The sequence below is a fragment of the Lepidochelys kempii genome, chromosome 8, assembly GCF_965140285.1.
Source record: "Lepidochelys kempii isolate rLepKem1 chromosome 8, rLepKem1.hap1, whole genome shotgun sequence".
In the NCBI taxonomy this organism is placed as follows: Eukaryota; Metazoa; Chordata; order Testudines; family Cheloniidae; genus Lepidochelys; species Lepidochelys kempii.
The window spans coordinates 20132601-20156233 of NC_136387.1; the positions used below are offsets into that span (position 1 = coordinate 20132601).

General features: G+C 39.7%; 2 protein-coding genes and 1 long non-coding RNA gene across 14 annotated transcripts in view; 1 reads left to right on the plus strand and 2 right to left on the minus strand.

Moving 5' to 3' along the window:
- Nucleotides 1-6687, minus strand: part of LOC140915685 (neuronal vesicle trafficking-associated protein 2) — a 75581-nt gene extending 68894 nt beyond the window's left edge. Inside the window, exons 1-4 of one of the 7 annotated variants that reach the window (XM_073355778.2) lie at nucleotides 5897-6462; nucleotides 4321-4409; nucleotides 2763-2865; nucleotides 498-547 (exon numbers count right to left, since the gene is read on the minus strand). In XM_073355778.2, coding sequence (XP_073211879.1) covers nucleotides 498-547; nucleotides 2763-2865; nucleotides 4321-4409; nucleotides 5897-6332 — 678 coding nt within the window. In that variant the 5' untranslated portion in view covers nucleotides 6333-6462. Of the gene's footprint in view, nucleotides 1-497; nucleotides 548-2762; nucleotides 2866-2920; nucleotides 3211-4320; nucleotides 4410-5896 lie in introns of those variants that run through there. The other 6 variants (XM_073355779.2, XM_073355782.2, XM_073355780.2 and 3 more) reach the window with 6 other exon arrangements.
- Nucleotides 5751-23633, plus strand: part of LOC140915687 (uncharacterized) — a 38025-nt gene continuing 20142 nt past the window's right edge. The window contains exons 1-3 of one of the 2 annotated variants that reach the window (XR_013636146.1): nucleotides 5751-6269; nucleotides 15528-15704; nucleotides 15929-15990. This is a non-coding gene — a long non-coding RNA (uncharacterized LOC140915687). Of the gene's footprint in view, nucleotides 6270-15527; nucleotides 15991-23633 lie in introns of both variants that reach the window. The other variant, XR_012160246.1, reaches the window with a different exon arrangement.
- CPEB4 (cytoplasmic polyadenylation element binding protein 4) overlaps nucleotides 19356-23633 on the minus strand; it is a 185926-nt gene continuing 181648 nt past the window's right edge. For all 5 annotated transcript variants that reach the window (XM_073355775.2, XM_073355773.2, XM_073355772.2 and 2 more), the window contains one exon: nucleotides 19356-22643. In XM_073355775.2, the coding sequence (XP_073211876.1) occupies nucleotides 22416-22643 (228 nt within the window). In that variant the 3' untranslated portion in view covers nucleotides 19356-22415. The remainder of the gene's footprint in view (nucleotides 22644-23633) is intronic.

Consider the following 23633-nt stretch of genomic DNA (forward strand, 5'->3'; position numbering starts at 1 on the left):
ACAATGACCCATATTTATTAAAACATGTTATAGCTAACTCTTTATTGGTGCACTAAAGAAGAAAAAGCTCAATGAAACCTTTCCCATGCTCCTGCACAGGGGCATCTATAAACAGCATCAAAGAGCTGGGAGGCTGCAAGCACCGCCAGCAAACTAGAAGTCCCAGAGAGGGTTTGAGCAAAACGGATCACAGCCATTGTCTCACACACACACTGGCAGAAATGAACCAGGCAGTAAAAGGTATAGCAAAAATTGCTTCCCAGTCTTTCAGAAGTATAAAGTACTGCTGCTGATGGTGGCTGATGCTCGTACTCCTCTTCTCAAGCATGGTTTAGACCCTTAAAAGCCATATTTGAGCTTTATATTAAATGACTACGGTATTTTATAAAAATATCATGCTTTTGTATCTTTCAACAATATCTTTATGCATATATTTTGATTTTACTAAAAACTTATTTTGCCATTTGAACTTGTTTGGCGTTTGACTGACTACTTACTCTGTCCATGCATGAAGCCTCATTCTGTGAGCTTTGGTTCACATCACTGCCTGTGGAAGAATACAATGTGTAGGCACAGTGACATCATTTTCATTTGTACTGTATCTGATTTTGATTGCTAGTTTTCCACTGAAGAAATATGTAGCATTAAAACTGCAACAGACTTTCATCTTCCAATAAAACTATCCACAGAGATAATAAAATGCAAGATTAATTTGCTAGTTGTATTAATCTAGTTTAAAAAATTGTAAAGCACAACTGAAATTGATTCAGAGTTGATATTTTAATGTATTTTTGCTATTTGTTTAATGAAAAAGTTAGATCAATAGGAGACTTATCACCTTAAGGCAATACTGTGCAAAATCTGCTAGTTAAAAAGGAGGTGTTAGGGTTAAGGAATTTCAGCTAAATATGGCTTAATGAGAATCACAATTAAAGCTAAAGAAAAATGAGTTGCAATTAGGACTGAGGATAACATAAAGTTTGTTTCAGTGGATGCAAATTAAACCTAAAGATAAATGATGTTATCTAACCCCAGATGATAAAAGAGACAGGCAACTGAAAACACAGTTGAGAAGTAAACAGCCCATGTCCATTCATTCCTGAAATAAACACAAGCCTCTTGGGAAAGCTCATCGAACCACCCCCTTAACAAATGGAAGACTAAACTAGCAGCCATAATTTTAAAAGGCTCTAAATCCTAACAAGCGAATGTATCCCAAACAATAACAAAGCTCTCTGGTTTGTTGCCAGACTTTGAGAGAATTGCCTTGGATCTTTCTCTAACATATGACTTCCTCCCGAAGCTCTACTACACGCTCTATTTCTCCTTCTCCCTGGTTATGTAAGACATCTTTTTAAAAAAATTAAACTAGGGAAGTTATTTTTCTTGCATAAATGCCAAATCCTTCGGCCCAAATAAGGGCTGTGCAAATGAACCCCCAGAATGATTCAGGGGTGCAAGGAGGGCCAAGGAAAAGCTATGTATGGGGTCCACAGTTTTCACATGCTGAGGAGCACTGCTTTACATTGGCTTCGATAGCAAGTCTACAGAAGAGGATTGTGGAGAGGTCACAGACATGGCCAGTGGAACAACAATAAATATCTTCCAGCCAAACCCCCTCCCACAGAAAGGGAATCCAAAAGCCTGAAAAAAGGATTCTATGCCTGACCTCTGTCAAACTCCCATATTCAATGCCCACTTACATGTGTTTGCAAAGAGGAGAGACAGTGGGCATAAGTCAAATACAATAAATATACAACTGTAGGATTGTATACATTCCATTCATGCAAACAAGTAAGCAGACACAACAAGTCTTACCACATAAATGGTAAGGCAGCATTTTATATTGAGTACAGTCTTATGGAAGCATTTTGGAACCACGTATGTGTAAAATTCATATAGGTAAAATATACAAAGGTTTACTAACAAAAGTCACTAACAATGGCTTACAACTATTTTAGTATATACCCTGTCCTCCCAGCATGAGAAAAACTTCTATTAATACTAATGTGAGCTAAGCAGACACGGAGAGAATATGCTACTTTTAATTTAACTGATAATATTTAATGGATTGGTAAATTCTTTCCTAAAACTAATCAAATTGCCAAGCCAGAAATTCCAATTTTGTTTGTAAGCATATACTGTAGTACCTTAAATTGTAGTAGTAGCTACAACAACTCTAACTGCAGTTGCATCTATTCCGTGTGTCAGCTTTAATTCCTGTATCATTTTACACTAATGAAATAGCTGTGGTCAGGCCACAACTTGAGGATTAATTTTGTTAGTTATGTTAAATTAGGTTACAATTCACATTTGTGGGAACTAATTTATGACTTACATGAAGTCAAACTATTTCCAATTTTATACTGTAGGTGAAAAAAATTATTCATCTTCAAGTATTTCCCTTAACTAGTACAGGCATCTGTGAACAATACTTTCATTACATATTTTACATGGTCAGAAAAATGTCCAGACTCCACTTGCTTTTATGTTCATGTTTTTCATATTCTACAGTGTAGTAAAGAGCTACTGCCACCACCCCCTTCCAATTACCCGCACTTACTACAAGACTCTCAACGGAACCAGAGGGCAGTTCAAACACAGGTAACAATGACCAAGTATGCAATAAAATCCATGAGTTGTGAAAGCATATCACCCAAAAGTAACTTAATAGACCCCAAATCTGGAGCTCTTAAGTCAATGCATATGTATTAAGAACCTATTTGTATTTGCTAATGTAATGTTATTGGTTCATTACCTACCTTCAGTATTAAACTGACTGCAAGTCAACAGTCTGCCTCTAAACTTTTCATTTTCTTCAAGCATTTTTGAAATTACTTTCAACACTCCATGAAAGACTTCAGACTAAAAATAAAGGAAGAACATTCTCAATGAACAGTGTCAAAAAGTTTGTTTTAAAAATCTCCTCTTAAATAGGATTTTGAATTGTCCAGCACTGAACATTCAAGGGTAGTCAATCTGCTTTGTTTGCAACTCTAGTAATTAACTAGATGTCTGAACATAAACCACATTTATTTTACAAGTCTAAAATCAGTGTTTGGATTATTCCTCCATATTTTTCATTCACCTTCTTCCCTGGATCTCTCATTACCCAGCACCTGTGATCCTGTCCTTCCAGAGGAGGAGAACTGGATGTGACTCCCTCTGGGGCCATTAAAGTCTCTTCAGGGTCAGCCAGAAGGGGAATACCTGAGAGAGATGCAAGATGATCCTTTTCCCCAGGGGTCAAGCACATTCCCTTCCAGTCCCTTGCCTGCAGTGCAATTTAGACCTAGCACTCAGATTCCAGCATGGCAATGACCTGACCTGTTCTATCAATATTAATTACTTTTATGTTATCTACTGACCTTTTCAGTTGAAAAACGTAAAAAATTCCCTCTGTAACTGGCACACTTCAAACTGCCATCATAAATACCAAAACTGAAGCACTAGCAAATTCAGATATGCTAACACATCAAAAATAGGAGATTACAGGATTTACATTGCTATAACATGCCAAAGTTATGGTGATATCTGGACCATCCACTGTGAAACTAGTATAAATCTAATAATTTCTTCTTCATTAAGCTTCAGTGCTAAAATGTAAAATACATTCCTTGTTCTTCTTGGAGACTATTTAATGAGCTAGAAAAGACAGTGTAGCAAGTGTTAGCTGCACCTCTGAAGTCAGTTGTTTTCTCCTTGTTTTAAATCATGTATCGATGACATTACTGTATTATATTATATCTGGGTACTTGTATCTCACGTATGGTAAATCTCATGAGTTACCATTGTAAAAAATGTGTCTTTTTAACTTCAAGCATTGGGTGAACTATTCAATAGTACCAGAAATACATTTGTGACACAGAATGTAATTTTGTATTTCTATTAATATAAAATTAATAGCCAAATGTTGCTCTCACTTATCTGTTCCCTAAGCAACCCCATTACCTAAAATATGTAAGTAGGGACAGAATTTGGCCTTTATGGGCTTAATCCAGCAAGGTGTGGTGCATTCTGACCCTGACCCATCAAAGCATTGCTGGGTTAGTCATTTAAATCAAAGGAACTACTGGTGTTCAAGTTAAGCACATGCTGAAGTGCTTTGCTGGACTGGGGCCAGAATTCTCAGATCTTGCAGGTTCAAACTCTAAAGGGGTGAAGATAATACTATTTTTCATTCCTGTAAGTGAAACTTCCTATAACATCCTTTTGCATCTCTCACACACACTCTTTCTTACACACACACACACAGCGCAAGCAGGAGTTTATCTTCTAAAATGCTAACACTTTCGTTCACTTTAGTCCCATATTTTATACCTTTTCCTTTTTCTGTTTTGTTACTTTATTAACAACTTTAGAAGTGAAAGGGAATCCAAACTTATCAGCCTGATTCATTTGAAGACCACCTACAAGAAAAATTAAAATTAAAGAGCTTGAATGTATCCAACTAGTGGGGATTCTCCATCCTTCCATGTTAAACAGTATTCATTTCGAGCACTGGCAGCCTGTGAGATATCAGACTTTCATATCACATAATTCTGATTATCACCTTGTTTTTTCTTCCGTTACAATTATTAGTGTCTGATATCTCAAACTGCTTAAATCAGAGATTAATACTCTATAACAATTGAAAGTGTAGACATTAGGCATTCAGGTGACATACCATTGGTTTCTAGTTCTCATTTTTCTTGATAGTATCCACTAAAATCCTGTTTGAGCTGAAGTGAAGATGGTAATCAGTACTGTGATTCTGAAGTCTGATATCTCGCTTGCTCCTAGTACTAAAACTATTTTGGCATACCAGTACTAATATATTCAATGAAGATTTCACCTTTGTACTCAACCTAATTTGAGCTTTCTCACAAATTCTATTAACTGCTCTTACTGTTGATAAGTGATAGCAAATAATAACTACATAATAAACTAGTAGAACTGTTGTCTTTATTTCTGAAATACAAAGTAATGGATAATCTGGATCTATCATCCTTAAAGGTTTTTAAAAAATGTTTACAAGGACATTGTAAAACTTCCTAGGGTTAACAGTTCTGTAAAATGAAGAAACAGCCTCCCAGTTTTCCCCAGAATCTCCTTCAAGGTCCAAGCTCTTATCTTGAGAGCTGAGACAAGTTCTCAATTTTCATTCCATTTTATTTTGTGCAGCACAACTGATCTTTTTAGCAACACATCAGGAAAAGTTTCTGAAAGTGAAAAACTACCTTCTTTATTTTAAAAAAAGCAAATAAAGGGACACCTATCCCCATCTCATTTGGGCCCAGACACAAAGAAAAAGAACACTGAGACATGCATGGACGTGAGCTTAAGTATTCCAAAGGCACTATTCACTCTGGGGTCTACCAAGCAAGGTCAGAGAGGATCCAGGAGCTGAAGACAGATCACACCAACTCCTAGGGGTGGATGTCAGTGACTCTGCTTCCCGTTCTACTGGGTGAGGAATGTGGAAGGCTGAACAGCGAGAGGACAAAGCTGCCTTCACCCCTGACTGGGGGAGGGAGCTTCGCCATTCACCAGTGTATTGGGTCTGGAGCAAAAGTGCTTTGGGCGTTTGTCACTTTCCATTCACCTGCCAAGGAAGTTATTCATTCTCCCTCCCACCCCACAGCACCAAGTTTTGTTGCTCCTGGCGCAGGGTGAGGGTCCCTTCGTGTGTTGTGTGGAAGGGCGGTTACCAGCCATGCAACGGGGTGGGGGATGCCGGCACCGCCTGGCTCAGCCAAAGAGCCCGACGTGAGGAGGCGATTAGCCTCATCGCCACGTAACTAAGAGAGGGGGCTCGAGTCAGCCCCTGCGGCTGGGCCCCTAGGGGACGTCCCACTGGGGCAGCGCCCACTGGGCACCTGCGCTCAGCCCATCCCTTCTCCAGGGTGGCGCGTACCGTATCTCTGTCCGCCGGGCGCCTGCACGCTGCCGCCGGCTCTGCTCTGTGTGCACCGCAGCCCCGGCCCGCTCTCCCGGAGACTGCGGGCTCCCCCGGCCTGGCCACCCCGGCTCGGTCCCTGGGTGGCAGCACACGAGCCAGCTCCCTTGGGACCGGTGCTAGGCGGGACCGGGAACCAGGGGCTTCCGCGACCTTCCCTAGGAGCGGCAGCCGCCTCGCCCCGCAGCCCCCCACCAGCCGCCCCCTGCCTCCGGCTCAGACCGGAAGGAGAGGACATCTCTCGATCTACGACACCGGAAGCAGCGGCCTTCTCCTCACGGCGCCAGCGGCCGCGGGGACCGCCGCCATATTGGATCACGGAGCCGCAGCGGTGGGTGCCGAAGCTGTTCACGTAAACTACCCGCATGCGCTCCCGGCCAGGGCGGGGCTTCATCCTTGAGGGATAGCGAGGCGGGGGCGCTCGCTCTTCTCACGGGCGACTCGGGGACAGCTCTCGGCCAAACCAACCGCGAAGGGCGTGCGAGAGACCATTAGGGGGAGAGGGACCCGCTTGGAAGAGCTCCTTGGGTGTGGGAGCGAGACCTGATTGGGAGAGACCACTGGGATTGGGGGGGGGAGAGGCCGCGGGCATTGGGAGGGGGTGACTCGCTTAGAAGAACCCACTGGGAATTGGGCGGGGAGGGGTGAGACCATTGGGACTGGTAGAGGTAGTGTCCCATTCAGAGGGGGAAGCGGGAATCCCGGGGAGTCCATTAAAAATGGAGGAATGGGCCCTGGGAAAGCCCATTCACATGGGCGGGGAGAGGCAGGGTGGCTATACTGTGCACTTACCTGCGGTTTTAATAGCTGCTGCCTGGGATGAGCCAGGTCTCAGCTCAGTGTCCTGCAGCAGCTGGCAGTAGGACATGGTGAACTGGAGTCTGTACTGTGCTCCTGGGGGGACTGGAGAATCAGCTTATCAGTTGTATACAGGACTCACAATGCCAAGTTCTGTGCTATGGCTTGCAGAGTCACAAGCCAATAAACCATTTTCTTAACTGTACATGGGTAACAGATTTGTTAGCATGTAATAATAGGTCATTGTTAAATCACGGTGACTAAGGGAAGAATTCAGTACAAGCAGTATTGCAAAACTGCCATGAAAACTTGACAGAGCAGCAACAAAATCCACTCACCCACCTTTGCCATGATGCTGCTGTGGATGGAAAAGCTAGACATAATTTACTCACTTGTCAGAATATCGCCCACCCTGCTAGAATCAGATTCTGCAAGGTTGAATCTGATCCATGTTATTTAAGGCTTTGTTCAAAGTTTATCACCACCTCAAGTCTGGTTCTTATGTTACCACCACCTGGAGACATACTGATTTATTTTATGTATATACTTTGATTTAACACGGTATCAACTGACATCTTTTTGCTGTGGGTGCTTTTATAGAATGTTAAAATTCATCAGTATAATCCAATAAACTTGACCCTAGCCTGCTGTGATTGTTAATTAGTGCAAAGTTTTCACTGGCCTTAGCTACATGTGTAAATACAGATTTAACCAGTGTGTGTACATTTCTGCCCAAATTTGTATTTTAAATTGTGGTGTTCGCAGTGCAACCATCGTCAAAAGGTTGTATGATGTAGTATTGAGAAGATCCCCATTTGATTCTGAATCTGTTACATTTGAAAATGTTCTTATATGCAGATGTGGGTTTTGCCACTTATCAGACTTTTCCAGAACAGATGGGATTTTCAACAGCACATAAAAGCACAATCCCATTGACTTTTGCTTAGTCACGTAAGCATTTTGAAAATACCAATGAATATTATTTCTTAGACAGTTGAAGCAGTTAATTGGTCGCAAGAACAGAAAAATTACAAGTTAAACTGAACAAATATTGGGTAGACTCTTCCCATAGTATTTTTAATGTGACATGAGACTTACAATGTAAAATATAGGAGTACTTGTGGCACCTTAGAGACTAACAAATTTATTTGAGCATAAGCTTTCATGAGCTACAGCTCACTTCCGAAAGCTTATGCTCAAATAAATTTGTTAGTCTCTAAGGTGCCACAAGTACTCCTTTTCTTTTTGCGAATACAGACTAACAGGGCTGCTACTCTGAAACCAATGTAATATATGTTGAAAATGTATTGGTTTTTCTTGCAGCCTGATCCAAGGCCCAGTGAAATTAAAGGTCATTATATTGACTTCAGTGGATTTTGGATGAGGCCTATGATTCCTAAGTTTAAAAAGCCATTTTAATAGCACCTGGACCGTCAAAATAAACAGTGCAGTTGAAAGGAAAGTGTTGGTCAAAAATATTCCACAAGATGGCAGCCTTACCTACATGAAAGACACCATTTCAGTTAAATCAGCGTTGCTGTGGGAACCAGGGGATGAAATAATTAAAGACAATAAATCCTTCCCCAAGGTACCCAGGATTTCATGCTATTTTATACATTGTAGATAAAGGGCATTTTGTGCGTGTGTGCGTGTACATGAAAAACAGGAAACAACCTGTGGAAACAGCCTGATATTTTGCCAAAAATAATATTTATTTTCCCATGATAAATGCAGTTATTGTGGCCTCCACATACACATATAATAAAAATGAGATCATGTGAATGCAGTACAATTATCAGCTGAACTACTATCAATGAATTAAAAAAAATACCTCCCCGTTATGTCAAACAGACAGGTAGGGCTAGTAAAGTTCCTGATGAGTTAACAAACTTGAGTTCTGTCAATTCCAGATTTGAGGGCTGCTCCGTTAAGAATGCTCTGATCTCAGAGTGCAACTCTAAGACTGTCTGGTGAGAGAGTATAAGGAGGGATTCTGAGATACAAAGGTCTCAAACCATGTAAGCAGGCATTTATCCCAATCGATAAACATTAGTAGCACCCATTTTGATTATAGAACTGTTTTACACTTAACATGAAAACTTGATGATGCATATTTCTGGCTATGAGTTCAGTTTGCCAGCTGGCACTCAACATCCCTCCTATAGTCCCTTCAATAGCTCTGTGGATGACAGTTACAAGAGGCTTGCCAAATGGATGGTATGGTCAGCATCTGTGCTTTATGCTGTTCTTTCATTCTTCACTATTTCCAATGCATATCCTTCATGGGACAAGTTCTGTCCATCCTTCCCACCAATATGTTGCCAGAAGCAAACTTGATTTTGATAGAAACCTCAGTGCAGCACTCCATTTTGCATCTGCTGTTATTTTCAGGCAAAACTGATGCCATATAAAGTCTTTATAGTTTTGCAGGTGCAAAAGGGGAGTATGCTTCCCAATATCTCCAGAAGTGGGAAAACTAACCTGTTTTTAGATATTCAGAATTCATATAGCCTCCTTCTTCACAAGGGGCTTTGATGTTAGTGTTTAGTTCTTAACCATTGTTTTTCCTTCCTAAGTTTCTAGTACAGCTTAGGTTTTCACTAACGTATATGGGAGCAGTGCAAACTCCCATGTTTTGTGATCACTATTTCTCAGCCAAAAAATTTCAGTGAAGTAATTTCCATCTAATTATTTACCATTTGACAGTGTTTGTGGGGAAGGCCATGCCCAGAGCTGAGATTACAGGATCTTTCTTCTGCAGGAGTCATAGCTGTGTGGAGAGTTGTTTAGCACATGCATGCAAACTGCAGCCATGCTGAACTCCATGTAGCATGATGGCTGCATCCTGCTGTGAGACAGTTGCTCTGGTGAGCTCTTTCATCCTCTTTTAGTTGGAGGCTGCATTATCAACTCAGGTGAAGTGGCATCAGACCAGAGCTGAGTGCTGTTTATAAGCATCAGTGATGCAACTGTGCTTAGGGTCTGAAGCTTAGGCTTGCAGCCTCTTACGTGTATGCCATAGAGGGAACAGCACTAGCCATACTATTTTTGAGCTTGGTCAGTGGTCTTGGTCTAAGAGTTATTTCTATAGGCACAAATGTAAGAAAGTGTTTTATCAACCCATACAACACAGGAAATTTATATCTGCATAGAATCGTAGGACTGGAAAGAACCTCAAGAGGTCATCTAGTCCAGTCCCCTTCACTCATGGCAAGACTAAGTATTATCTAGAGTAGTGGTTTTCAAACTGTGGGTCGGGACCCCATTTTAATGGCCTAGACTTGCTCTGGCCTGGGACAAAAGTCTGAGGGCTTCAGCCCTGGGCATTGGGACTCAGGGACCGTGCCTGGAGCTGAAGCCCTTAGGCTTCAGCTTTGCCCCCACCCAGCAGGGGCTCGGGCTGGCTCAGACTTTGGTTCCCCCTCCTGGGGTTGTGTAGTAGTTTTTTTTGTCCGAAGGGGGTCACTGTGCAATGAAGTTTGAGAACCCCTGATCTAAACCATCCCTGACAAGTGTTGGTCTAACCTGCTCTTAAAAATCTCCAAAGATGGGAGATTTCACTCCCTAGGCAATATTGTCTCATTTGTTCCCCTGTAATCCCCCGTTCTCTCTATCCATCTGCTATCTCTGGTCTTAGATTTAGATTGAAGATCGTTAGGGGGGCAGGGACTGTATGTTTATATGGACCCTAGCATGATGGGGTCCTAGTCCAGTACTAGGGCTCCTAGGCACATACAAAAAATAACGATAACGTTATACACCAGGGATTGGCAACCTTTGGCACGTGGCCCACCAGGGTAAGCTCCCTGGTGGGCCAGGCTAGTTTGTTTACCTGCCTCGTCCACACGTTTGGCCAATTGCGGCTCTCAGTGGCTGCAGTTCACCGCACCAGGCCAATGGGGGCTGCGGGAAGTGGTGGCCAGCACATGCCTCGGCCCGCGCTTGCTTCCTGCTTCATGATCGGCCCAGCCTGAGGACGGGTCAGGAAACAAACTGGCTCTGACAACCAGGGGGCTTACCCTGGCAACCCGCATGCCAAAGGTTGCTGATCCCTGTACACAGATTCTGGAGAATCTGCATTTTCATTTTTTTAAAGTAAATTTCTAGCACACATGGTTGTGAAGAAAGCCTTCCAAATTGTAACCAAGTGTAAACCCATGCAGTGTTGTCAGTCTAAAATAGTAGTTGTGAGAGGTGAGAACACACACACACACACACATCCACCCACCCACCCCCCCTTTCTGGTTTATCTTGTTACAGCATGAACGAACTTCTTTTCTACATGCAAAAGTTGTACTGTTTTAACTATACCAGATAAAGCAGTATAAACTCCTAGTGTAGATGCAGTTACGTTTTCTACTGGTATAGCATTCCCATAAGGGACGGGGAATGATCTATTTCAGTATGAGGCACCTTTATACCAATAAAACTGCATCCACACTGTGGGCTACTGGTATAACTATATCAGTAACAAAAAAATCTCACCCCTAACCAAAATAGCTGCGCTGCTACAAAATGGGTGCGTAGACAAGGCCTTCAGCCTAATACAGACACTGATTCTCAGCCTTGCCTCTTTCAGTGCCAATCATGGAACGGGGGAAAGAGCGGCTGTGAATCCAAGGGGATGGGAATTAGGAGTTGCTGTGGGAAAGGAAAAGGAATGGATATAAAAGAAAAGAAAGAGGGGAAATGATAGTGAAAGAAGAGAAACAAAGGGCAGAACTAGCAGTTGGCCTAAGGGAGGTAGGGGTACATTTTCCCACTAAGTGATGCTGAACATGACAGAAAGGTACTGAACAAATAGTAAACAACAAAGTTTATTTAGTACATAAAAGCCTGAACCTCCCCTGGAGCTTTTTGCAAATCTCTCATTAAATGAGTGGGCCCATGGACTATAACCAAAACTGGAATTCAGCCCTCACCTCACAAGAAGTTTAACATCTCTGGTTTAGAAGTTTATGAGTAGGCTTGGAGGGATTAGATTATTGAAAAACGTTAATTTCACCATACACACACAAACTGACAAAAAATATTTCCAATTGCTAATCTAAACATACAGATTGGCAAAACAAATGCTGCTTGAAAACTTAGTTTGATTTAAGGCTATTTATTTACTTTGTATATTTTGTCATGTGATGTTGACAGTTTGTGTTTTAATAGTTATAAAGCTTTCACTTTTTGAATCCGTGTCTACTGTCATTAAATAACTGTCCAGCCCTCCATACATTTTTCACAACTGTGGAAATTTAAATCAATAAAAATTGGAAAAATGCTTACAAATAAACATTGGTATTATCCATTGGAATTATTTTAAAAAAATCAAATTCTGCCAAGCCTGCCTATAATATAACAAGTGAAGCATACCAAAGTCAAGTGAAACCGCAGGGGAATTTAGATAGACAAACTGATCACCAAAACTGAAAATATCTAAGGCCGTGTTTCTCAAAGTTTTTGATACCAGGAACCAGCTTGCTGCCTTCCTAAACTGTCAGGGAGCTCTCAGGGTCCACGGCCCAGTCATTAAGAAACACTGATCTAGGGCACCAGGATTAACAGTTTTAGAGAGGTAGTTGTGGTCTATTAGTTAGAGTAGAAGACAGAGACAGCACTACAGTTCTGTTCCCAGTTTTGTCATAGACTTTGAGACACCTTGGATAAATTACTAGCATTTAACCTCTCTCTGCTTTAGTTTCCTATTTTCCAAAGTGAGAATAATGATGCTTTTCCCCCCATTTACATCTAGGGGGGCTGGAATGCTAAGTTTTATTACTGTTTGTCTTGGAAAAAATGTGATGAGATCTTCAGTGACCTCACAAGTGGTAAAATTAATTTTTACACGAGGTACAACACTGCACTGCTCTTCTTAACACTATGCTGGGGACAGTGCTTGGGTATAGATTCAGAATGTGAATCACTAAATCACCAGCAATACATTTGGCAGTATACTAGGTTTTCCAGGGCCTTCTGTTCAAGTACCGAAAGTCTGAGGTTTCTTAGCTTGTGCGATCTAACATGATCACAGCCCAAGATTTGGCTGCTGGCTAATGTAGTATTGATGGCACAGGTTCTATACATCAGACTGGATGTGTGAGATGATTCCATTTGAGTACAGTAATAAATATCAGTGAGTACACTTGTTCCTCAGCACCCCATCTGCCTTGTTTAACCATGAAAGATCTTCGCAGTACTGTTTCAAATCCTTACAGTCACATATGTCTCAGATGACATAAGGATGGTGCCAAAAGAGAACAGAGTGGAGCATCTGTCTTGGGAGCTTTCTCTGCAAAGAAAATTATAGCAATCGCCGCTTTGTTCTGCTGTCAACATCGAGTCAAAAAGACAACCCTCTGAAAAACTGACCTTTGAGCAAATTTTCTTGCTATTGATTAGAGAACGGAGTTGATTCCGCCAATGTGTACAGAGCAGCATCTGCCTGTGAACAGCTGGTCCTGCTGAAGCAAAGCTGGGGGCAATTCTATGCTGCTTATATTATGAACACTCCTATAAGTGCCACATATACAGTGAGCACTGCAAAACTAAAATTTGAGTTTCAAATATAAATCCAATAAAAGGACATTTTTAGGCCCCAATCCAAGAAAGCACTTAAAAGCATATGCACATATTCATCTACAGGACAGCACTTAAGCACATGCTTAAAATTAAGTACTGTCCTGAATAAGGGTGCTTTTAAATCAGAGTCTTAATTATTTCACCTGCATAACAGGGTATATATCTCAGAGCAAATTAGTTTATATGACTCAGCAGCAGATTGGGATGATTTGGATTAAGTGAACATTTGAAAACTGTCTTGGAATGGGACAACTTTTAAATGCATTACAATGTGTGTGAATTCATACCCTTCAGAGATGACCAAACTACATCACAGTTAATGTGACACACTGTGTGAACAGCCACAGTTCTGTATATACTGACACTACCATTCTGCCATCTAAATCGTTTCACCATTCTTCACGCATAACTCCGCATGAAAAGTAATCTGACCCATTCCACAATGTGGAAATGCCCAGTGACAGATTTTTATTTATATCAAAGTCTAAGAAGGGAACACTGCAGCAACAAAATTCATAGAATTTTAATGCAAAAGGAAAAATGCATGTTCACAAAGTGCTGACAATGAATAGATTGGTATTAGAGACCATCTAGCAAATGTGGACTGGATGGTTTAAGGAACTGGTAATGAAACATGGAGCCTTTCAGTTCATGGATACCCATTCAAATCTCAGGTAGTCAGTTGTTACCAAAAATAGTTACTCTGATAATTTGTAATGATCGCATGTGAAGTGAGTGGATAGTCTCACTCCATTTCCAAATGGAGGGGTATACACTTCACAAAGTCACCACCACAATGGCTCCCTTGTTAACAGTTCCAACTAAAACTCCAGCCATTAAATAGGCATGAAGCCTGATATACCCTTAGAGGTTGTCCCTCCAGGGCAGCCCTTAGACATGTTGTTTATACACCCACTAGCTGTGTTATTCTGGATCTACTCTGTGGCCAGAGGACTTCCATCTCACAGTTTATCAAGCCAGTATCTTTCACGACCACTGAAATAACTTTAAAAAAAAAATCAACCTGTGTTTTGTCAGAAAAAAAAAAAACAGATCTATTTTCATGGTCTGCAGAGACAGCTAAAGTGGCCCCCTGGAAGTTTGCCCTCTTACGTTAACATATTTGAACCAAAAAGAAAAGGAGTACTTGTGACACCTTAGAGACTAACCAATTTATTTGAGCATGAGCTGTGGCTCACGAAAGCTTATGCTCAAATAAATTGGTTAGTCTCTAAGGTGCCACAAGTCCTTTTCTTTTTGCAAATACAAACTAACACGCTGTTACTCTGAAACATATTTGAACCAGTATCATAAATTTAGGCCTGCATCTTAGAAGAATTCTACCATAAAGCCAGCAGGGGAGCACAAAATTGTCATCCGTTCCATAGCCATGGTGGGTACTGGGGTTTCTCTATCTCCTCAGTGATGGATTTAAAAAAAAAAATGAAATCTTTAGAATCCAGAGGACTTCCCGTTCCAAGCAAAAATAGGTACATAAGCTACAATTTGCCTTGAAAGCAGGTGATATTTGACAGCATGAAAGAGTGTTTAGTTTCAGTTAGATTCTCTCCAGAACCACCTCTAAATGGGGATTTAGGATGCAATCTATTTAAATAATCAAGTCAGTCTTTTTTCAAATTAAATTTATACAGCTGAAGACAGCTGCATGTATATTCTCACCCTAGAGACTGCTTTTTTGCCTTATATATCTCACACACACACAATCATCTTATTTTACACATTGGAAGAGATGTCAGTGTTTTTCCCTCATCTGTCCTTTCTAATGCTATTTGTCTTGATTTCCATTAGGGAAGAAGTGTGCTTTTTGGACTATGGTCTGAGCAGGCTTTCATAGCACTGAATAAATATGAGTTGAAGAATCATAATAGACATTTGCTAAACAAACAGTTTCTTCTGAGCAATCAGTCTGGCAGCAAAAAGAGCCTTTTTAAAGTATCCCATTTGATGAAAATCTACACTATAGGTTTGTCTTCCCCTCCAAAATGAATCTCTCTCAACTGATGTGGAAAAATATCAGCTCAGTGAGTGAATGTGGTATCCCAGAGAAAAATGTGATTTATTGTTGTGTTCAATGAACAGTTTGTGCAAAGGAAAATACTTACCAAAGATTTATGTGCTGAGGTGGTGTTGGAGTTCTACCTATCACGTGCATCTCCACCTTCTAATGCTTGCCCGTGATATTTCATTTTAATTGTTTCAGGACAGAATCAGTTTCAAAAGGACCTTGATAAATCTGCTTCCCTAGAAAGCTGCTTCTAAGCAAGTCAACTTCAGCAACAGCCGCACACACCAGCAAAAGCAACAACTTTCATTTTGCAACGTGTATGACCTTTGGGCAGTCACTTCAACTCATTGTGCCAGCTTCCTTATAATAGAGGTAATAGTGCGTATGTACCACACCTGAGTGCCATGAGGTTTAGTTCATTAAGTTTATAAAGTAATTTGAGATGCTCAGATGGAAGGAGCTAAAGACAGTTTATTAACATCACAACTAAAATATACACCCAGTCCCCCGCCCCCCCAAAGTCAGTTAGGTCAGTGTTTCCATTCTAATAAATAACTTTTTGCTAATGCTTTTCCACATGAATTCCTATGAATCAGGCACTATTTGGGCAGGAAGACTATTGATACAGCATCAGAAGATAACAGAAATCCACATTCAGGTACTAAGCTTCCTTTATGTTCATGATACTTTTTTTTTTTTAATCACTTGCAGATAAAGCATTCCCCTTCCTTCCCCCCCCATTTTCTAAAAGATTGTTTTCTCTTGAAAGTGGGTGTTAGGCTGGTGTGCGAACAATTTTTTTTTTTTTGTACGTCAAACCACCTCTAATCCATAACAAAACAGCAACAGAAGGAAAGGAGCTATAATTAATACTTATGTAAAGAGGCACGTCACATGCCAGAGAACGGTTGATGCTGTCTGGGACTATTTGGCTGGCACAAAATGCTGTAATGAGGAATTAATTACTAAGGAGACATTCACATTTTTCTGTAAATTTGTGCTTATGACCCAATTAGACTGCTGACCATTGTCTTTAAAATATCTGTTTTGAGGGGATGGGTGACAAGCTAGTTAGTTAGTTGAGGGACTCTCAGTATTAAGTCTATTAATGAAAACTTTGTTTAAACAGGACATTGCTTAAAAGCATTAACTTTTCCTTATGTACACATCTTCTGAAGCCAATGTGAGTAGACCTCAATCCTGCAGGGCATTGAGCAGCCTCAACCGCCAATGAAAGTTGCCCAGCACCTCATATAAGATGCTCAGCACTTGGCAGGACAGATCCTCTTAAATTGAAACCTATGTACCTACGTCATGGTATAGGAAATTAATTGCTCAGATGAGCAGCTGATTTACATGCAGAGAGTAGGATTGTGGGGAACAGAGCTATCACAAAAGGCATGGATTTGAGTCTTTCACTGGCAAAATATTCTGTACTATTTTGGGGAGTTTCTGTATTTTCTTGGGAGGCATGCACACAGATTCCAAAGCATGGTTCCACCAGGTGGAAAGCAACTTCCTTACCGGACAATTCAGATTCTCTACAGTTTGGATATTCTTAGCACAGTGAGAATGCTTAAGCTATTTGGGGGATCCAGAGTACTGAAGTGGTGCCAATTAAAATCCCTTGTGAAGCTCCGTGAGAGAGAGATAGCAGAAGCTACAGCCCTACATGTCTAAATTTTAACACAGGTCTACACTATGGGGGGAAAGTCGATCTAAGCTGTGCAATTTGAGTTACTTTAGTAGCGTAACTCAAGTCGACATAGCTTAGATCGCCTTATTGTGGGGTCCACACTACTCTGTCGACAAGAGACACTCTTCTCATTCCGGTGGAGTACCCGAGTAAATGGGAGAGCGATCTGCAGTCAATTTAGCGGGTCTTCACTAGACCTGCTAAATCGACCCCCGGTAGATCGATCACCACAGCGTTGATCCACCGGTAAGTGGAGACAAGCCCTTCGTGTTAAACAGTCTCCACTGTAAAGCCCCTTAACAGACTTGTCTATAAAAAGCTTTAGTCTTTTCCCCCCTCAGAAGCTTCGAAGTGTGTTAGGGGTAGAGGTTAATCTACAAGGGCCTTTGTCTGTCCATTCCATGCTTGGCTCTAGCCCAGATTTGGCCAAGCCTTTTTGACATGGTTCGCACGGTCTGAGGCTCTGCACTGCCAATGGCTCGGGGCTGTTCTCCTCATTAGATGTGTTGCCTGCCCAGTTAGGTTTAATTCTCAGCCAACATTCCATTATTTCTGCTTTGTCCTGGGCTTGTCTTTGTCCCTGTTAATTACTAGCAGAAGGGCAGCAAGTGGAAGCAGGAGACTGAACATTTGGCTATTACTCTTTGGCCTGGTTGACATGCTGAAGACTGCACAAATAAAAATAGACACCGAGGTGCTGAGTCTGCTTGAGGGTCACTGCAAAGTCACATGAAATTCCAGACAGTGATCTCAGACCTCCACAAGCACTGAATTCACAAAATATAACCAGTATTCAGCTCTCAAGACTGTTCTCAAAGCACACTGTTAGAGGAAAACCTGATCCAAAATGGCTAACACCTGCAGTCCTCCTCACGCAATGCTCCCAATTTATGGGCTTGATTCTGTAGTATTGAGCAGCTTCTACTCATGCTGATTTTACTGAGGGCACCAGCAGTTTTTACCACCCGTTAGCATCAATCTCTAAGTCCACAGAAGTTTTGACTTGAGTAGGGACTGCAGGATTTGGCCCTAAGGATGTAGCACATTGTGCACTCCATCAAAATCACATTCCAGGCCCTACAGGGCTTCAACCAGCCGAACAGTAAAACAGTGTTTCCACAAATGGCTGCTGCTTTTAGTGTTTTAAAATAAAAAGGTTAAGAAGAAATTTGAATTAAAAGTTTTATTCATTCAACATCTCACATTACAAATATTTAAAAATTATATGCATACTGGTATAAATAGTCATTTGCAAACTATTTAATAACATTAATTTTCCACTAGCACTTCAACAAATGAACTCTTTAAAAAAAGTAACTTGTGTTATATAACTTAGAGTAGAACATACAAAAATATGAACTTAAATGTGAAAATTACTTTAATAAAAAATGAATTACCCTTATTTAAAATGCTATAATAAATACTACAACCTCCCCATACACAGTAAAAACTATATGGAAATTCAGCCAAGTAGTACAATTAACTGACATACTTAAATAACTTTTCCTTCTGATAATATGAGCAATACATTGGGGGGAAAACATATTAGGGATTAGTAAAAACTAGACACCCACTTGCTAAAAGTTTCACGTCCAAAAAATATAACAAAAAAATCTGATGAAAATTATAAAAACTAATTATACTTTAAAATTTAAAAATATAAAAAATAAAACAGTTGAATACAATATTGTCCCAATTCTTACAATGCTATCAATCACAGTAGCTTTAAAATAAGATAATAAAATAAAGCAAATGACCAAACCTCTTTTATTCCTTTTTTTAAAAATAATCTCAAATTTACATTAGTAGAAAGATTGATTTCTGATTCTTTTCTTTAGAAACACCAGCAAGAAAGAGGATTTACTAGAACAGTAGAAAATGACATTTTTAAATGTCTGCAATTAAAAACAAAGAATTACACTGCAAAGATCTTCCAGAAGTCTGAAATAAGTATTGCACATAACTTGAAGTTAACTTGCCACAATTCATCACATTCAAGTTTTAAATCACCTTTTAACAGAAGGTTTTAACTCTTCAAAAACAAAAGGGGTGAATTATCAAGTCTTTCCAACAGCATCCTTATAAAACGCTAGATTCATTCACTGCAAGTTTTAAATTTGCATTCTGCAGAGGTCTGTGTATGGAGAAGTATATACTATACCAAAAAGCATGGGGCAGTGGGGGGTCCTTTACATATAAAGTAATCAGAAACACTTTATTTTACACTGCAAAAATAACCATGTAATTACTCTGTAACTACATTGTAAATACATGGCCAGTGCCATGCTAGCGTGATAGAACTACAGGCCTAACCCTTTTGCAAACTGAAGTGATACCCGAAGATTTGTAAGCTAATTGCATGTTAACTATGTTTGGAGTGACATGGTAACTCCAACTACAAATCCCATGTAATCAAAAGGACATGTAATCACTATCTAAGTACAGAGTAATATATGTAATTGTTTATGCCCTGTAAATTGAAGTGTAACCAAATAATCTGTAAACACGCTTGTCACACAATCACAAGTGAATATTAGTAGAATAACAGTTTCTTACATTAGTCATGCATACTAACATTACATGCCTGCCACATAGCAGGCTTGCTTTTATTTCTTTAAATATAATTTAAAAGAGCAGACACCTTTCTGCATCAAACACCTAACATCAATTTGTTATTAATATTAAAAATGGCTAAACATTCACCAAAAACATCTGCATTTGTGTATAATTTTTAAAAACTTAGTAAGAAGCGGTAGACAATTTTGATGTTACTTTACTTTTAAATTTCTACACTACACTTATGCATTTAATTTTTGAGGGTCTAAAGACTGTCATTTGTCACTTTCATGCTTTTTTTCTTCTTTAATTCTCAACTTTACATATACTATTTCTTAAATTATATGTACACCAAATACATGGTGCTGGGCTAAGATGTTTAAGCAACATGCTTTCTTTTCTCTGCAGATTCTAAAATAGCATTGCCAGTGCACAACATCCATAATTCAAAATGTATGCAGAGCACTGAAATGTATAAAAAGCAGAATATAAGAAAATAAAATTTATTAAAATTATTTATATTAAAAAATGAAGTATATGAAGATCTCTCAGTAATAAAAGTACAAAAAGCTACTCTTTGCAATATGAAAAATTGAGGTATTGCATAAAGAGATATCCCGTCAGTGAAAAGTGTGCCTAAAAATGCTCACTGTTGGAAAAACAAGATATACAAAAGTAGTGCATAACAAATATACATTATGTGCATGACAAAATAAGTTAGCTACAAAAACACTGTACCGAAATTCAGCAGGTCATGTACAAAGGGAAAATTATTATTCAAAGCTAGTTCTCAAACAGTGTTATTTCTTGTAATGTTAACCCATCTCACCTATTTACTGGGTAGGATCGGCACAATATCACACCCCAAGCCACCTAACAAGCATTAAAAAAATTAAAAGGAACATTCCAACTATAATTATTATGGACTTCAGAGAAAAAAAGTCCCTGACAATCTACACAAGAGCACTCTCCATTTGCATTACTGTTGTCAATATTTTCAGGGATTTCATTAAAAGCAGCTCCCTTTCTTTACTTGACTAGTAGACAGCAAATGTCTCCATTTTGACCTTTGGAACTTAATAAGGTATAGTTCATTAAAGCCTGTATTGAAAATAAAAACTGCTTCTCATAAAGATAATCTTGAGGGTTAGGGGGCTCACAGAGTAGAAGTTTTCTGCAGCGCTGAGGCAAATCTTTGGTTTGAGAGAATCTAGGATGGTACCATGCCAGTCAGACAGTTTAGAAGATTGCCATTGGATTGGTTTGTTTTGCACACTTCTACACAATCATTTTAAAAGTTGACCAGGGCATTAGTTAAAATCAAGTTTGGAAGTTGATGCCCCTTCTAGGGCATCAAGAGACTATTTCAAACAAAACCCCCACCTCACCCTTAAGCATTCAGTTATCTATCATGTATTGTGTTAATGCTTCTCAAGCTGGAGTTTATTTATAATAAAGCATGCATTAACTTAGCAAAGTTGGCACTTCAGACACCTGTAATTCTTTATTTCCCCATGCGAAGTTCTGAAGAAAAGGATTCTTAGTTAGGATTCTCTCTGCAGGAAGAGTAAGATAGGCATATGCCTCTTTGCACAGATTTACACACTTATTAGTTCAGCAAACAGTGCAAAACAGACTTAGAGACTACTTAGCTTTGTCCTATTTATGCTTTCTACCTTATAGCTAGCTAGCTAAGTTAGAGGATATTAAAACTGACTTTACATCCAAGAGTAAAACCAATTAGCAGCCAATTTTTAGTCTGTGATACAGTGGAACACCAGAACTTAAGATAAAATCAGTGATATCCTTGAGGTATCTTATTTTTCATGTCAAAATGGAGAGCAAAGGCTGGCCCCTGATGAATGTTAGTATATTAGGATATAGAGTTATATATAACCATCAAAAATAAAATCTATACATTTGTCCTTAAGGAGAGGAAATGCCAGTTTACTAGTTGTTATTACTCTAGCTTTGGTAGAATTTCTAGGGCAGTAACCAGACAATTGAGTTCTCTCTCTTTTTAATGAAAAGTAATAAGTGCACTCCCGCCCCACCACTCCACTCAGTAGTAATGTTACCCAACTTTTATATTTGGGAACCTTTAAAAGGTAATTGTTTTGATAAAAATATACTAAGCTCTGCCTAGCTGATTAAGTACTTTGGATGTGGTTGAAAGTCAGAGACATGGTGAAATATATCCTGTGCTAAAAATTCAGCCTCAAAACCCTTAACGTAAGTAAAAATAATTGTTATAATGCTGCTTCAACCTTGCTCATGCATTTTTTGTTGCTTTAAACATGCTCTTTCCTAGGCAGTTACTAGCTTCTTTCATTGCTGTAAAATTTAACGGTAAGAAAAGGCAAAAAAACAGGCTTCCCTTGGCGGGGCGAAGGAGGGGAGTGTCAGAACAGACTGATAGTGTTATTGTTGCATGGTTATTTTAATAAAAGTATTCTTATGTTTTTTATTAACAATAATTTAATTAAAAAAACAAAATACTCTATTTCATTTCTCTTTTCTTAAGATTCATAGACTCTCTCCTCTATGAAAATGTTGCATGAAGTAAGTGTCCTCTTGATACCAAGGACAAGAGGATGTAACTTACATGCAACATGTTACCAATACGAAAAGGAGTTCCCAATACAGTTTTCAATGACAAGATTCTACAAAATACCCATATTATAGGTCATTCTTTCATTATACTATTGTTAAATTACAGACTACTACAAAAGGACATGCTATCTTGAATAAGGGGGATGGCGGGGAGGGGATCAGGATAACAGAAGAGTGCACTTATTTTGAGGCCTGCATATGAGCACTGCAGTAATCTTTTAGTTCCAGCGGAATGAAATATGTCTTGGGCGATCTCCTCCCTCCTTCACCAGGGGCTTGTGGAATTCCCTGCCAGCGCGTGAATGGATAGCAGCCCAGCAATATTCACAGTAATACTGCAGACAGGTAACATTAGCACAGAAAAATGGAGCAAATTTTCCACCACAACGGGCCCCCTGACATTCATCACACAGCTGATCATCCAAGACATATGGCTTAACTTCCACCTGCATTCAAAACACAAGAAAGTTTACAATACTTAGTAACTGTGCAGTTGATACCCCCAATGTATGCTATTATTTATACTGTGGCAGGACCCTGATGCCCTAATCAAGGTTCTGTAGTCGTCAGTACTGCGCGCGTGCACACACACACACGTCCTTTCCGTTCTCATTGCAGGCGTCAAAGACTGACAAAAAATAAATATAGGTTCTTTGTTTTGTTTGTTGAAAGAACAATCCTGCCCCCTTTTTACATTTGTTCAGGATTCAGTAGTTTGTGCTTTTTTGTTTTTGGTTCAGAGTCAGTTTAAGAAAGGCACTAGCTGCTGAAAATCAATGCTGAACAAGCAGCTGTCAGCACAAGGGTGAATCAATCAGTTTCGTTCCAGAACTTGTGTGAACAGGTTCATATTAAAATCAAAGGAGGATGCTGGGGATCTATTTTAAATATAGTTACAGGCATTATTATTCACAAAATTCCCTTTCAGCCAGGAATGTAAATTTACACATTAAAATTGCAGCTTAAGCACTCCAACATTTGAAAAGTCCAAAGTCCATATTTCCACTTATTTGCGAATTTCATTCACACCTTTAACAAATGATGCTACACTTAGTTTGTTTCATCTTCCTCTAGTACTTCAACTTAGTCCAGTCAGCAGTAGGAGATGTAACTGATCTACTTGTTTACTAATAGTAAGACTTGAACAGGATAGATTACACAATATAACTATACCAACTGACATTCAGGACAAGATTCTGAGCAGTAATCTAGCCCCTATGTGCCACTCTGGCACAAGAAAAAAGCCCAAAAGCACACAGATCTTCCTAGCTAAGGATTTTCTTGGTATGGAAGAGTTCTGACTATTGTACACGTAGTTCCCATGCCAATCCCTATGTAGGAAACAAGGAGGGGTAGGGAAAGGAGCATGGTCAGAGCACGCTACACTCTTGCAATTCCCAGCTAAAGACGACCCACTGGGGACCCACCAGCTGGCA